General features: G+C 33.3%; 1 protein-coding gene across 2 annotated transcripts in view; it reads right to left on the reverse strand.

Moving 5' to 3' along the window:
• The window catches only part of SEMA3C (semaphorin 3C), a 178,831-nt gene that overhangs the window by 64,793 nt on the left and 97,761 nt on the right, over positions 1 to 16,277 (reverse strand). For both annotated transcript variants that reach the window (XM_025872795.2, XM_073898718.1), the window contains exons 6-10: positions 10,519 to 10,609; positions 6,947 to 7,066; positions 5,327 to 5,469; positions 3,945 to 4,059; positions 1,519 to 1,588 (exon numbers count right to left, since the gene is read on the reverse strand). In XM_025872795.2, the coding sequence (XP_025728580.1) occupies positions 1,519 to 1,588; positions 3,945 to 4,059; positions 5,327 to 5,469; positions 6,947 to 7,066; positions 10,519 to 10,609 (539 nt within the window). The remainder of the gene's footprint in view (positions 1 to 1,518; positions 1,589 to 3,944; positions 4,060 to 5,326; positions 5,470 to 6,946; positions 7,067 to 10,518; positions 10,610 to 16,277) is intronic.

Genomic DNA, 16,277 nt, shown 5'->3' on the forward strand with positions numbered 1-16,277 from the left:
GAATGATCTTACATGTAACCTAAATAGTAGCTAGAAAAGTCTGTTGTCATAGTTTATGTATTTTCCCTGTTAGTAACAGAAAAAAACAATAGGGTCCAAAAGAGATCCATTATATTAACTTTTAATCAGTAAAATCTCATAGAATTTGTTTGGATCCTTACTGAAAACTATTTCTGTTGTCACTAAGGCAGATTGACTGAAACAAACATTTCTGATTTACATATATCTCTTAAATTAGATGTCTAATGGAAAACTTAGATGCCCATTGAAAAAAACAAGATACATTATTAATCATTAGCATCACTGGTCAGAAATGACAATTTTGAATTTTCCAAAAAGCTATTGGGAAAAACAAACACCGTAGAAATATTTTTTTGAAACAAACATTTTCTTCTTAAGAATTTGGTTCTTTTCACTTTGTCCAATTCCTTGTAAGTTAAACCAAGACTACTTTCTCTATTAGAACAGGAGTTAAACTGTTAATCCTGAAAGACCTCTTTTTACATATTTTATAGGGCAAGTGTAAATATGATTTATAATTAAATCCCTTTGATTTTCTTTTACTTTGAATGGCCCATTACAGTTTACAATTATGCTGTGCTTGCCCCACTAGAAGAGCATGCTAAAATCTTCAAGTTTTTGCTTTATAATTGATTGTCTAATAAAAGGGACCCATGACATTCTGTATTAGCCATGCCACAGCTGGAGTATTGTGCTGCATTCTGAGTAACATTCCCAGTGTAAAATGAGTAAACAGAAGTATGTCTAGGAAAGGGTGAGAATATGGCAATTGTCTTGAAATAGATGACAATTGGGATTAGACATCCCGGAGAAGTTAGAAAACATTAAACCTATTTTCAAATATATGAAATACTGTCATATGGAACATGAAAACTGGTGCAGTATTTTATTAGTTTCTGAATAGTCATCATTTTAGATCGCTCCAGAAGTAAAACTTATTTTAATAGAGGGGCGCCTGTGTGGCTCAGTCGGTTAAGCATCTGCCTTCGGCTCAGGTCATGATCCCAGGGTGCTGGGATCGAGGCCTGCATCGGGCTCCCTGCTCGGCGGGGAGCCTGCTTCTCCCTCTGCCTCTGCCCCTCCCCCTGCTTGTGCTTTCTCTGGCTCTCTCTCTAACCTCTCTCTCAAAAAAAATAAAAAAAAATCTTAAAAAAAATTTATTTTAATAGATATACCAAAAGTTTTAGGTGAAACATGAGTCTTTGAGTTACTTCCTTAAAAAAAATCTTATATACTTTATTCCTGCATTATAATTAATATTTTCCTTTCTTTGAAAAAAATAGCATATAGTCATTATAAACATTCTGTTCAAAACTATTTTGAAAGCGTTAGTTCAGCTTAAATGTATTTCAGTAATCAGGCAAAAGTAATAAAACAGGATGATTACATCCTGAATGCTATGTAAAATTAAAAGTTGAAAAGAATGTTTTGTAATAATTACTATTACTTGATAAAGTTTACTGTTTAACCCATTAGCTATAATTGTTTAATAATTACCTTGATGTTGTAAAAATGCCATATATTAGTGTTGTCCTTGGGTTATCAGTTTCCAGCAGAAACACATCCTCTATAAAAGGAAAACATCATTCTCTTAAAGTTCCCAAATATTAACTGTATTTTAAAATTTAACCCTAAGCAAATAATTTTAACTATGCAAAGTATTATTGAGCAAGATATTTTGGCAGCATCATTGTAATCTGGAAACAACTAAATGAACTCAATGATAGGCACATGGTAGAGTAAATTAAATAAAATATTATACAAACACAAAAGGGTTTATAAAGACTGCAAATTTATGGAAACCATGCTAATGAAGTAATATTAAGTGGACAAGGCACAGTGGTATACAATATAGACTAGAACCACATAAACCATAAAATTATATACCAGGATATAATAGGATTACCAATGAGTGTCTTTGCTTAGCAGAGCTATAGAAATATGTCTTCTTTTCTCTGCACTTTTTTTTTTTAAGATTTATTTATTTATTTTAGAGAGAGAGTGCAAGTAGGGAGTGGGAGCAGAAGGAGAGGGAGAGAGAGAATCTCAAGCAGACTCTCCGTTGACTGTGGAGCTCAATGGGAGCTCCATCTCACCACCCATGAGATCACGACCACGACCCATGAGATCATGAGCTGAGCCAAAATCACAAGTTGGACATTTACCCTACTGAGCCACCAGGAGCCCCTTTTCTCTGCATTTTCTAAATATCCTTTAATGATAATATGCCTCTTTTTTAAATTTAAAAAGTATTACAAATCACAATTTCTTTTTGACCTAGGGTTAGAAGTTGGAATGTAGAAGGAAACTCTTTCAAAGTGACTTTTTTTCTTTGTATAAAATAAGACTTTTTGGCTTATGGTCAAAATTGCTAGTGATATTTTTATTTAATCAATAACTCCCCCAATGACAAAAAGTTTCAAGGTTTTTAAGGCAAAGACAAAGGAATAGGTAGTGAGGTTCAGTAATACATAACAGAACCTGGAAGTAGATTTCTGGTAGGAAACCCCAGTTAAATATCAATTGTTACAGTTACAAGAAAAATCTGCATTTAGTGACTTTTCGCAAATAAGATTCTTTCTGGGAAATACAAAGAAAGATGCATTTATTTTAAATTCACAATGAATTTAGGACCTCTTAAGCAATAAATTAGTAATGAGCAGGCTTTCCATATGTGAGCAAAAGGCTGAGCTGTCTGGCTTTCTCTAAAAATCAAGAAAGACTGAAATATCCTAAATCATTAAAACATAAACATACTTGCAAAGAATTTGGGGGAAATAATGTGTGACTAGGTTATAACACAAAAATCATACTTGGAACTTTCTTCTAGAAAATCTGATACAAAAACTTTTGTTTCTACAATCAACACACTGGCTGGCTTTTGAAGAGTTCAACTACCTATTTCAGTTTCTATGACTGCTAGAACCAGTAGATTTTTCTATATTGTAATGCATTTGTATTGCTTATGTCATCACCTGCCTCAAAATCTGAAAAGAGCCAGCAGTTTACATTTTAATGGATTAAAGCAAAATAAGTGTCATTTCTTTTTTTTTATTATGTTATGTTACTCACCATACATTACATCATTAGTTTTTGATGTAGTGTTCCATGATTCACTGTTTGCGTGTAACACCCAGTGCTCCATGCAGAACGTGCCCTCTTTAATACCCATCACCAGGCTAACCCAACCCCCCACCCCCTCCCCTCTAGAACCCTCAGTTTGTAAAAGTCATTTCTAAATGGCACTTAGTAAACATGACACTATGGTGTGTATCAAGTTACTCTGATTAAAAAGATAACTCTTCCATGGTAGAAAGGAATCAGATTGTTAGTCCTCATTTGACCTAGAAAGTATAACCCTCCTCATGTCACACATGCTGAGAATACTTAATCCCAGGGTCACCAAGGAGGACTAAGACTGGAGCACAAGTCTAATTTCTACACCGACACTTTCCCATCCAACCTCCATTCTGCTCATCAACTATTAACAGTAAAAATATATAGCTGTATTCTCATACAAACTGATTTCAAATCAGAATATTAGAATTTAAATATGTATGAAATGCACATTCTTTTAGATAAACACAAATATATCATTATTCATATGTAAATTATGCAAGTACCTCTGTTTCTGTCTCTCTCTCTCTCTCACACACACACACACACACACACACACACATACACATTCATATATCATGGTGAATTCAATGAACTAAATGTTTCAGTAGTGCACTCGGGGCCAAAACAGATTTAAGAAACACTTAAGGAAATTTATGAACAGTATCCGGGTCATTCATTCAAATTGGCAGATTATTTATGCTAAAAACATTCGTGGAAAATAGACCCTCTTCTGAGAGGTTATTAAAATAAACTTTACAAATTCTTTTTTTCAAAAACCATTTTTCAATATCACATTCATGTACCTAATTCATCGAAGTGTGTCTCTGGGCCGTCTTCATCAGTTACAGAGCACACCAGTCTCGCTTTCAAGAAGGTCGTCCACTTGTTGACAAGGCTACGCAGTCCCCCAGTGTCATTCTGAAACCATTTTGAAAACACACATAAGACTGCTTAAATAAATATTAAAGGGCATTAAAAATTCAGCTTAGATTTGTATTACTTGAGGATTTGTTATAATCTGAAGGGTGGAAATGCTAACTACATCTGCATACCAGCAAAGATGAATATTTAAGATCTATAGTGTTTTATAAAATGCCCATAGCTATACTATTAATCTTCCATAATATGGTATCAATTGAAAATGTTTCAATATACATATGCCCAAGCTTTCTAAATTTAACAGTGTATGATGAAAATACCTGGAAAATGTATGGAGAACACATAATTTAATTTGCCTTAATAACTCACTGTCTTCAATATGAACATAAATTATTGTATACAGTGAAGCTTGTAGAGTCTACTGTGGTCAGGAAAGTGGGTTTGTACTTATACCAACTGGTCTTCAGTAGTTCTCTTTTCTCTCCCTCATTTCTCTGTGTTATCATTTAATCCTGAGTATTTCTAATCAGATGCTTTAATATATATATTTCTCCAGCCAGGGAAGGGAAAATGGCATTTGGATCATTCACAAATAGTCTCTACTGATTTTTTTTCTGTATAACCAGAAGCCTTTCATCCCTTCTGCAGGCTTTACTGCCTTGTTCTAAATGACTGGAAAGCAGATGAGCTCCACAATCAGTGAAATACTGTAATATTTAAAAGTAAACTATTTTAAACACTGAACTCTTTAAGAAACACTTTTGCACAAAGTATGCTAATCATAAATAAGTCAAGGCAAACCTATAAAACTCCTATATGAGAGGCCATCATGAGTTTTGTTGAGTTGCTATGTATACTTACTGTTTATACACAAGAACATTTTGTTTACTGTTTTGAATTAAGACTATATTTTACGAATGTATTTCTTTTCATTGTTGTAAGACAGTTCCTCAATAATTGTCTTTAATGAGGTTCTACTGTATTTTATTCACAAGAACTGTTCTGTTTCTTTCTGTAACATACAATTTAGCTATTTGTTTTTAATACAAATGCATTAAATGGAAAAACAAAAATTAAACAAAATTGTTTATTTGTGTAAAACCAGGACCACAGTATTTCCTTGAATTAAGCTTTTTTATCTCGTACGACTGATGTGAATAAACAATAAATTAAAATGTCTCCTCTCAATATTTCATTAATCTGTAACCGTAGATAAAAGTAGGAAAATAAACTACTGGCAAAGGAAACATATTTATATGATTTGAATTTGTGTCTTTCTTCAAATTAGGAAAAGATTAATACTTACAGGACATATTCTAGCAATCATGGAATGAATCTGTTTTGTGCTTCTGCTATTGTCAGTCAGTTTCTCTTTGAAGAAGAAGTACACCTTAGCATCGTTTGGATCTGTGCCATCTGGGATGACATGTGCATCCACAAACATAGGTTCTGGAAAAAAAATACAAAGACTATATATATACTCATGATGGAAATCCATCACCTGTTCATCCAAGTAGACCACAGGCATATGGCTTCTCCATCTTTGGTATAGAAGAACACTTCCATGTTCATAGGCACCGTCTAACAGCAGTAATTATATTCACACAACATACTGTATTTGGAATATCAAGTGCCACAAAATATATCTGTAACATAAGAGCTTAATCAATTTTTTCCCTATCTGCAATACATTCTAGAAGTTCAGTAAATGCAAAAATTTTTGTGCACTGATGAGTTCTAAACAATAAAAAGGCTTTTCTACCAGGTATTTCCCATGGAATCGAATGATCATTTTATAGAAAAAAAAGAAGTTTGTTTTTCTATAGTTTTCAATCTAGTGCATAAAAACTCAAATTCATTGAAGCAGAATGTGGAGCCAGGAGTCCATCTGAGAAACGTTTTTCTCTTAAAAGACGCATATGAAATGAAGGGGAAATTTTTCAAGGAAAAAAATGCAGTCATTTGAAGACATAGAGGGATTCCTTATTTCAAGAACAAAACAAGTTTTAGAATGCTGTATTTCCAGATGTACTGGAGTCATAAATTGAAGAAGTAAATGGACAATTGATGCTTTCTTGTGCCGGCCTATCAATGAATTAAGATGCTTAACTGTGGTGATTCATGCTTCACTGTGCAATGTTAAGTGAATTGCCAAATTTAGGGTCAGCTAGAAATCATCCCCAGGGTGAAATGACACAAATCTTAGTGGTTTCTTCTCCTTCTTCTTTTTTTTTATTATTATGTTCAGTTAGCCACTGTATAGTACATAATTAGTTTTTGATGTAGTATTCAATGATTCATTAGTTAACACCCAGTGTTCATGATTGAAATTGTACATTAAAGTCAAATGAGCATCTTTCATATGTGAATTTCATGTGACTCCACCCAAAATTAGAAACAAATGAATAGTGATAATCATCAAGTTATCATACCTATGATTTCTGTTAAGTACTAAATAAATTATTAAAAATTATATATACCAGTTTTATAAGTTAAGGATCTAAGTATAAAACAAATAGGAGTTCCTGAAAATACCTTAGTCATTATATCTGTCACAAATTTAGGAAAATTTTTAGATTTGACATTATTAAAATATTCAAGCAGACTAAATGAATAAATAGCATATTTAATTGTGATATGCTACAATTAAACAACTGGAGAAGATTCTTGCATATGAGCCTATAAAATAAAGATCACTGTCATTTGTATTTATTAATATATCTTATGATAATTGTATGATAGTTAATAAAGAGTTAGAATATGAACTATGGACTACTTCAATTATTTATTTATCCTAAATATTTAAAGTCAGAGAGTACAGAAATTGTTACATCACGGCTGGTTTTTTAACCATTTTAACCTTTCTTCATTACAGAATTAAATTAGTTTAAAGCATGATTCTCAAAATGCGGAAAATGTTTTTTACCACTTAGCCATTTGGAATTGTGCTGATCAGTTCTGACTGCATTCCTCTTGGTTAAACTTCGAAAAATAGCAGCATCTGTGCCCATGAAATCTATATACATTCCAGAGAAAAGCTCCTCATCTATGAAAAAGTAAGAAAATGTCAACACAATTTTAAATGTTTTTAAGGGTATTTTAAAAATCAAGGAGAACTCACTTATTAGGTAGCCACCCACATTACAGAGTGTTTATTTGTTGGTTTCTATTGTCCATTAAATCAAAAAATTGGATTAAACTTAACCTGGTCTCATTATTGCCTGTATGATTACCAAAACAATTTTATTCTATGCAGAAATAAGAATTCCTCTGCCTATACTTAATTATACTAAAAACCTAAGTTTATACAGTATGTATCAAAAATACCAGAAATAATATATGTATAAATGATAACAAAATGGCTTAATTATTATTTTCTTTTAATAAGTAAAAAATACTGTAAGAGAACACTCAGTTTCTAATTTTGGCAGGAATTAACCAAGTGGGCATTAGGGCTAAGTCATTTAGTACCCTGAATCTCTATCTTCTCATCTGTAAAATACAGGAATTGGCTTATGGTCTCAAAATTTTTTACCATGTATTAAAAATTCCATGATTTCATGAAATAGATTGAAAATATTAGTTTTCATTGTCAAAATATTATTAATGGTAAACTTATTTTATCATTAAAAGTATATGTTTTAATTTTTAGTGCTAGAAGTTTTCTATAAGGTAAACAAAGTGTTACTTTTTCAATTGTAATACACAATATATTATTAACATTATACCAAAAATATTATGTTAATAAGCCACATGTGGTTTAACATATTAAGCCATAAAAGCCAGAATGCAGAGATAAGAAAGAAAATATATTTTAAAATTAAATTATCATCATTAATGGTAAAATCAGATATTTTAATCTGTGTTTGCCTAAATTAGACATTGAGCTTATTTGTTAAGGTTCATATTAATTTCTAGTAAGGACAGTAAGCATTGAATGGGTATGTGTGACCCTAGAATAAAAAAAGTAGTTAAATGTCTATTTAAAAAAGAATAAAATGTATCAGGTCTGACCTACTGAACCACTGTGCAGCTTTTTTCTCGGACTGATGTTTTAGAATTATTCCCCTGGCTCCCTTCAGATCATGGTCATTTTGGCAGGACTGGAACATTTTGAAGCACTCCAAACTTACTGCTTAGTAATAAGCATTACCAGTTAACCCAGGATAGAATGGAGAATGAAATGTTTTTAATATGTGCTCACCAGGTCATGAACTGGACCCCTACCAGTTAGCAAGTGGATATGGCAGGCATTGTGTTGCCCAGTTCTGCTTCCTAGTAGGGGTCTGAAGCCCATGAGAACAGATCATACAGGATTACCACCAAAATGGTGGGTTATAAATTCCTGCTATTCAACAGATTGATTAGCACAGCGTCAATTATCATACCTGTCTCCAAGAAGAAAAGGAAAAAGGACACTCAGAGGATGGTGTGTGGCAGAGAGGGCTGATTCTAATCCTACTGCACGCTTCTTTATTAGTTATGTCTTAACTATTATAAAAGCCTACCTGCCTAACTGGCTTCACATCCTGTCTTAAATTCTTACTAATTTTATTTTTTTTAAGATTTTATTTATTTGTCTGAGAGAGAGAGAGAGAGACAGAGAGAGAGCAGGAGTGCAAGAGCAGGGGGATGGAGAAGCAGACTCACCACTGAGCAGGGAGCGCAACTGAGCCAAAGGCAGACACTTAACTGATGAGCCACCCAGGCACCCCACTTATTAATTTTAAAAGCAAGTTAGGAATAATGAAGCTTCTGCTTTATTTTGTATAAGAAATTATTAATATCACTTTAAAAAATTTTTTGAGTAGGGATTTTTTTTCAGAATGTCTGTGTTGGTTTATGCAAAGATAAACTGTGCCTTTTAACTTTAATCCAAAAATCCTTTGCTTTCCAATTTTACTTCCACTGAAGAACCTCATGAGGCTCTTGATAAGTTTTTTAAGAGATATCACCTAACTTCTTGTTGTGTTACAACAATGACATGAAAAATAGCAAAAAAAAAAAAAAAAAAAAAAAAACCCTCTAAATTTGAACATTGGCTTAGATACCACAACTATATTATGAAATTTGGAATTCTTCAATTCTCAATGTTTCTTCGTACTTTAATATATGGAAATACTTTAAACAATCTGTGTTATTTAGTGCCTTGCACTAGAACAGAAATGATCAAGCCCCATATGGCAAAGTGACATGACTACACAAATTTACTCCACAATATTGGAGACAATATTGGAGATAATTTTAGAGGGGTAATCAGTAGAACAAAGAAAATGACAAATACAAGCTACAAAACTTATTCCTCCTTTTTGTTTCAGTTTTTAAGGTAAGCAAATAGTTTAATGACTCTGCTAGCTTACATTCTAATGTTAATCAAAATATTAAAAGATAAGGGCGCGTGGGTAGCTCAGTCGGTTGACCATCGGACTCTTGATGTCGGCTCAGGTCAGGATCAGGGCGGTGGGATCAAGCCCCACGTCGGACTCTGTGCTCAGCGCGGAGTCTGCTTGCCCCTCTCCTCCTGCTCCTCTGCTCACTCTTTCTCTTTTCTCTCTCATAAATACATAAATAAATACATAAATACATAAATAAATAAAATCTTAAAAAAAAGAATACAAGAATAGAAATTGAAATCTTTTTTTTTTTGAAATTGAAGTCTCAAATCCTTGAAAAATGAAAGTCACTAACTTCAATTTTGTAAACAAATCCAATTCTCTAAGGACAAAACTATTAAATGACTTATCACAGTTTAACAGGAAAATTTAAAATGTCCTGTTTTAAACCTCTTTTGTTCTAAATGATATTTGATGACTATTAGTGTTCACAGATCTTTGAGGTTTATTTTCATAGCATTTAACTTGAAATAAATGAAAACTCTATATATTTATCCATATATATATATATATCTATCTCAGATCATTTCAATAGATGAATACAATTTTCTTCCTAATGGAAAGACTTTCCAAGACACTGCTTTTATTAAATAATATTCAGAAGCTTATCTGAAAAGTTTCTGCATCAGACATAATTGAATATCTTGTAATTTCGCTTTCTAATTTTTGGTCCCAATGATATACACATGCATTTTGTTATGCTTTCATTTGAAAGAAATACCATTTTAATCATTTGCAAAATATTACTAAAATATGAGGAAAAATGGGTATACTTAAATACTAGAAAAAAACTACAGAAATTATTGAAATTTATTTTATAATATATATCATTACGTGTATATGAACACACAGTTTTCTGTAAATGGTTGACCTGCTCTAGAAATGACAGCACCATAGTGAATGAAAAAAAAATACATGCTTATCACTTAATCATGAATTCTTGCAACCAAGAAACTACAATTTCTCAGCTTACAACTTCCTGTTACCTCACTCATGGACTATCATTCATGCTACTATCTCGACGGGCATACCATGTCATGAATTTATTTTCTTTAATTTCCTTTTCATTTGGTACTTCCCCCTCCCTCTTTTATCTTCCACTTACTGATCATAACAGACACTGTGTTCACATTGGGGTTGAAGGAGCAGCGTCCTTTTCCAGATTCACACTTGGAGTCAATCACAAAAACTTGGTCCTTTATTATGGAAAAAATACAAATACAGCAACAGTAAATAACTTTATATTTAGTTAACCAATTTGTTCTTTAGTAAAACAGAGCATCATCGTAAATAATATGCTTTCCATTTGTTTCCTTATGCCTCCTCAATTTACTTTATTAAGACTTTCTTGGCCTATATGAAGAGAACATCTGGAAATTGTAAGCAAACTTCGGCAGGTTAAAGTTCTCATCCTACTACCATCCCCATAAAGCTGATCCAGTAAGTTCTTCTCAAATCAATACCAGGAAAAAAAAAAATCAATATCAGCAAAAACCACCTGGGAATCAAGGATCATTGTAAACCTAAACTGGATATGTTGAAAGTTGTCCAAAAGAAGAGAATTGTCCACAGAGAAATAATGTATACAAGGATTATAATATTTCCAAAATAATCAAGAATTTATAAAATTTATATTACCAGTTAATTTTGTTATGTAAGCATTATGCTAGATTCAACAAAGTTGAATTCATAATTTAGATAAAAATGTTTTTTACTCATTCATATATTTATTTAACAAGAATATATTGAGCATTTACTATATGCCACGTACCAACAAAACATTAGGAATACAGTAAATGAGATAGACAAAAATCTTTATCCTCAAGTAATTTATAATATAATGATGGAGAATATAAATATAAAAAGAATAAATACAGAAAATGTAGAACATGCTAGATGGTGCTCAGTGTTTAGGAGAAAAATTAAGCAGAAAATGGAACTTGGGAAACCCAGGGATTAGAGGCAATGATTCAATTTGGAATATGATGGTCAGTGTAGCCTAATGGAGAGGGAATATTTTGTTGGTATATTTACCTTTTTCTTAAATAAAGTTAGCAAAAGCTACTACTAAAATTCAAAGACAAAATTTTTCACTTTTGTAGGTTGCATCAGATGATGGAGGATCTTAATTATCAAGCTAAGGTTTTTCAAAATTTTCCTGTATGGAAAGTATTTTTGTGTATGGAAATGAAAGGATCAAAACACTGCTTTAAGAAGATTGGGCCTTACCTTGGTGTTTTAAGAAAATTGAGAATGGCAGTTTTAAAAACAGACAGTGGATTGAAGAAATAGATTTGCTTTCAATTGCAATAGTCCAGGAATTAGGTAATAATAATCTGACATGTCAGGATCTCAGAGATCATGGTAAGAGCCGTAAAGATACAAGAGAAGTTGTAAAGTAAAAATCAACAGAGCTTAGCAATCAATTACAAATCAGATGTAGTTAAAGAAGATGAAGAAAATAAAGATGCTTCTGAACTTTTGACTCCTTAAAGAAAATAAAACTAGTTCATTTTTTTACATTGAATTTGATATGTTGGCAGGACATCCCTGAGATTTTAGGAAATTATAGAGCTTAAGAAGAATCACAGTCCTCTAGCTTGGAAAGGTCTTACAAAATGATCCTCTTCGATGAATTAACTCTTTAGATGAGGAAAACATAACTTGCCCAAGATCATGTAGCTAAATAATGACAAAAGTAAAATTAGAATTCAGTCTCCTGACTCCTCACTATGTGCTTTCCAAAAAATCAATATTTATACAATGACTAAACTAAACAAATAACTGAGGAAAAACAATAAAATTTGGTAAGGCCAGTTGTGATTGTTTAGCCAGAGACGCACATATATTTTACTAGAAATGTGAGCGTTGGCACTGCAGGAAACTGATTAAGTTGCTTCGGTACCTCTTGCTCTCCACTGAACTACTCCTCCATTGTACAGCATCCTTTCTCACACAATTCGAGTCTAGATCTAGTCACAAGGAAGACTGTGGTCTACCTGAATAATCACTAACTCAAGCACACAGCAACAATTCTCCAATTCCATCTCCTAGGAACCTACTTCATCAGCCTTCTCTCTTCTTGACTTTCTTTGTTAACCTGTTTAGATTCTGTGCTATTTAGTTCCACTAATTTTGCAGAAATATTAAGTTCCTTGAATTTGTGATTTTTTTTTAATTCAGAAATAGGTTGAATCTGTGATTTTTTTTCACCGAAACCACAACCCAGAAGGGCATGTCTATCTATACATTCTCCATACTTGTATCCAAACACCTAAGCATTTTGCAGAGGGTGATCCAACAAGGTAAATGCAATGTTATATAGATTTGTGATCACCAACACAAAATGGATCTTCTGTACTGCTTAGTAAACTTTCAAGGACACTCTTATCAGCTGGTTCTTCCATTAATCATTTCAAACCATTGTCACTATATAGTGTCAAATCACCTAACTTGTTCTCAGATCATATGATTAACAAATGATTGATCATATGATTGCAGAATAAGTGAAGCCTTTAAATGAGACATCTTCAACTTCTCACTACCAAACACATAAATGAATATACACTAATACATTCCGCTAGCACATGAGAGGAACTCTTCCTCTTACTTTAAGGTCAATCATTCCACCAATGTTTTGGATCTGATCATATCCAGCCTTCTTAGGCAACTTAACACTTTTCATTATCCCCCCTCTCTCTTGGATCTTATTACCTAGAATCTTTACATCATCATTAATACAACCCATTCAGCTCCTACACATTACTCTCCTTGAGAATCACATTTCTTAAAGAATTACATATATATCACCATTTCCTAACTTCTCACTTTCTTCTCAATCCATTTCAATTGGGTATTCAACATCAATTGTTCTATTGAAACCCTTTGTTATATCCTAAAGGCAACCATGCTACACAATTCAGTGTATATTTTTTAGACTTCATTTTCCTTGGATTCTCAATGATATTTGAGATTGTTGCCCATTTCTACCTTTTTTAAAAGCCTTATTTTCCGTCCCAGAATGAACACATTTTTGTCTCTTGCCCTCTACTTGGGGGTTTCTTCTTTCCTGGCTGTTTCTTCTTAGTCATATTCGAAGGTCCCTTTTCCTCCATCTTGCCATTAAATTAAGAGACCCTCAAGTGTCAACCACCATCACACTTCTCTTTTCACACTATACCCTCTCTGCATGATTAAACCCATGCGTTGCCTGGGTTTCAATTACTCTTATAAAACAATGACTCAAACGTTTATATAGCCAACCATATATTCAACTGCCTACTTGATATTTCTACTCGGATCTTTCAACAGCAACTCAAACTCAAGAGAACAAAGCCCAGGCTTAAAATTTAAACTCAAACACGATTCTCTTTGTTGTTTCTCACTCAGCTCATGTCAAATATTTAATTGAAAAGGCCAAAAATACAAAACAAACAACAGGGGTGCCTGGGTGGCTCAGTCGTTAAGTGTCTGCCTTCAGCTCAGGTCATGGTCCCAGGGTCCTGGGATCGAGCTCCACATCGGGCTCCCTGCTCCACAGAAAGCCTGCTTCTCCCTCTCCCACTCCCCCTGCTTGTGTTCCCTCTCTCGCTGTGTCTCTCTCTGTCAAATAAATAGAATCTTTAAAACAAACAAACAAACAACAAAAATATCAGTATCTGTGTCATTGTAAATTTTCTTTTACATAGCCAAATCCACAAATATCAACTACACTATTTTATACTTAATGCCTATTTTTCTGTCTTTATTGCCACTCTCTTTCTTGACCTTTTAAAATAATTTCTTTCTTGGCCTATTACATCCACTCTCTAACTGATCTCACTACAACCCTCATTCCCTCTCCACCCTAAATCATTTGCAACATAACACACAAGTGAAAACACATGCCTTTCCATGCCATTTTCTGCTTAAGATCATTACAGTTGTTCTTCCTTTGACACAGGATAAAGACCAACATCTTAAAGGTAGCTTACAAGTTCTGATATAATTTTGTTTCTGCCATTATTCTCATCAAATAAATACAAATTTGTAGATTGAATCAGTGAGAGAAACAAGTAGGACCAGAAAGAGAGTAGGTGGTGAAAAATTAGGAAAGAAGGCATAGCAAAATGTCCCACGGTTATAGATGTCAATAAAGGCATTGAAAAATAGAGGGCATGACCAACATGTTATAGATTGGTCTAGGAGAAAGGATGCTGATTAGGGGAATCAATCTGATCACTGAGGAATCTTGGTCACTAGGAAGTAGTTTTAGTTTATGGATGGTAATGAAAGTCAGATCAGAAAGCTTTAATAATTACATGAAAAACAGGAATATAAAAGCTGAAAATATAGCCTACTAGTCTGAGAAGTTTTGTGGTAAGTAAAAGAGAGAAAAAGAAAAAGAGTTGAAAAAAGTCAAAGATCTGAGAATGATTTTAAGGAAAAGAAACATCCTATTTTAAAACAGGAAAAACAGTAAATAACAGGAGAAAGAAAATGAAGATATTAAACAGAATAATGAAGGTTATTGATCAAAGAACTTTATTGATAAGGAAAATGCACAACTTTTCTTCTGACAAATGGAAAGCTACAAAAAGATGCATAAGCAGAAAAGTTTGGTGACTAATGTGCTTCAAAAGGCTTGGGGAATAATTTGAATGCCTGTGATATTCTTGGACATTCAAAGGTAAGGTTATCTGCTTGATAACTGAGGGGCTTAAACAGTATTCAACTGCTGGAACCAATGTATGGAGACATCTGATAAAATCAACCAGAAATGAGATGTAGTACTATTCCAAGAATGTGCAGCAAAATTAACCAATTATAGCTTTTAAATTAATGTTTTAGTCATTATTTCAAGTCATTATATCCTTGTGTTGCTTTATCTGTTTTTAGGAACAGAAGACAGAGAATGAAGACAGTGGACAGAAGAGAAGTACCATGGTTAGGAATTGAGGTAGCAAGGATTCGTAGGCTCTTTGGATGGGCACCATTGAAATGGTCTGGAAAAGCTCTGACTCGGTCTCACAGAATAATGAAAGACTCATAGGATATAATGAAAGTGTGTGATGTTCCAAATGTGAAGTAGGCTCATAAAATAACCTCTGAGAACCAGTGAATTGTTATTTGACAGGCAGATAGAAGGTGGTAGATAGTGTCTCAGAAATAAAACGGAATAAGTAATGATTGTGCCACCCTAATTTGGTTCACTCTCAAACTGGTTTGAAATACAGGAAAAAGGCCATATCTTAGCACCAGCACATGGTGTTACCAGTGAGTACTACCTCTGGTCATTACAAAATACAGCATTAGTGAGGGGCGTCTGGGTGGCTCAGTCGGCTAGGCAGCTGCCTTCGGCTCAGGTTATGATCCCAGAGTCCTGGGATCGAGCCCCGCGTCCGGCTCCCTGATCAGCAGGGAGCCTTCTTCTCCCTCTCCCTCTGCCTCCCACTCTGTCTACTTGTGCTTTCTCTCTCTCTGTCAAATAAATAAATAAAATCTTTAAAAAAAATCTTAAAAAAAATAGAGCGTTAGTGATTCATAAGAAGGAAAATTCTCTCAAAATATAACTCTCTGTATCATGCGGTCATTTTATGCTCAGGGATCTTTTATCCTAAACTAAAGAAAACAAATATAGTAGATGCTTGAGAGATTATGCATTCTATATTTATGTTTTTATATACTATAGATATATAAAAAATGATGTTATGGTGAAACCCTTTGACTTGAATCGACTACATACAAAGCTTAAAATTCATAATGCTTTTCATACTTAAATTGGCTCTTAAGATGTTCACGTATTATTTAAAGAGATTAATTAATGGAAATGCTTCCCCTTTGAAATATATCTTTTGAAGTGAGACTAAAGTAGTTCATATTTAG

Source organism: Callorhinus ursinus, unplaced genomic scaffold (genome assembly GCF_003265705.2).
Source record: "Callorhinus ursinus isolate GAN/ISIS: 27379988/994484 unplaced genomic scaffold, GSC_fseal_2.0 scaffold12, whole genome shotgun sequence".
NCBI lineage: Eukaryota > Metazoa > Chordata > Mammalia > Carnivora > Otariidae > Callorhinus > Callorhinus ursinus.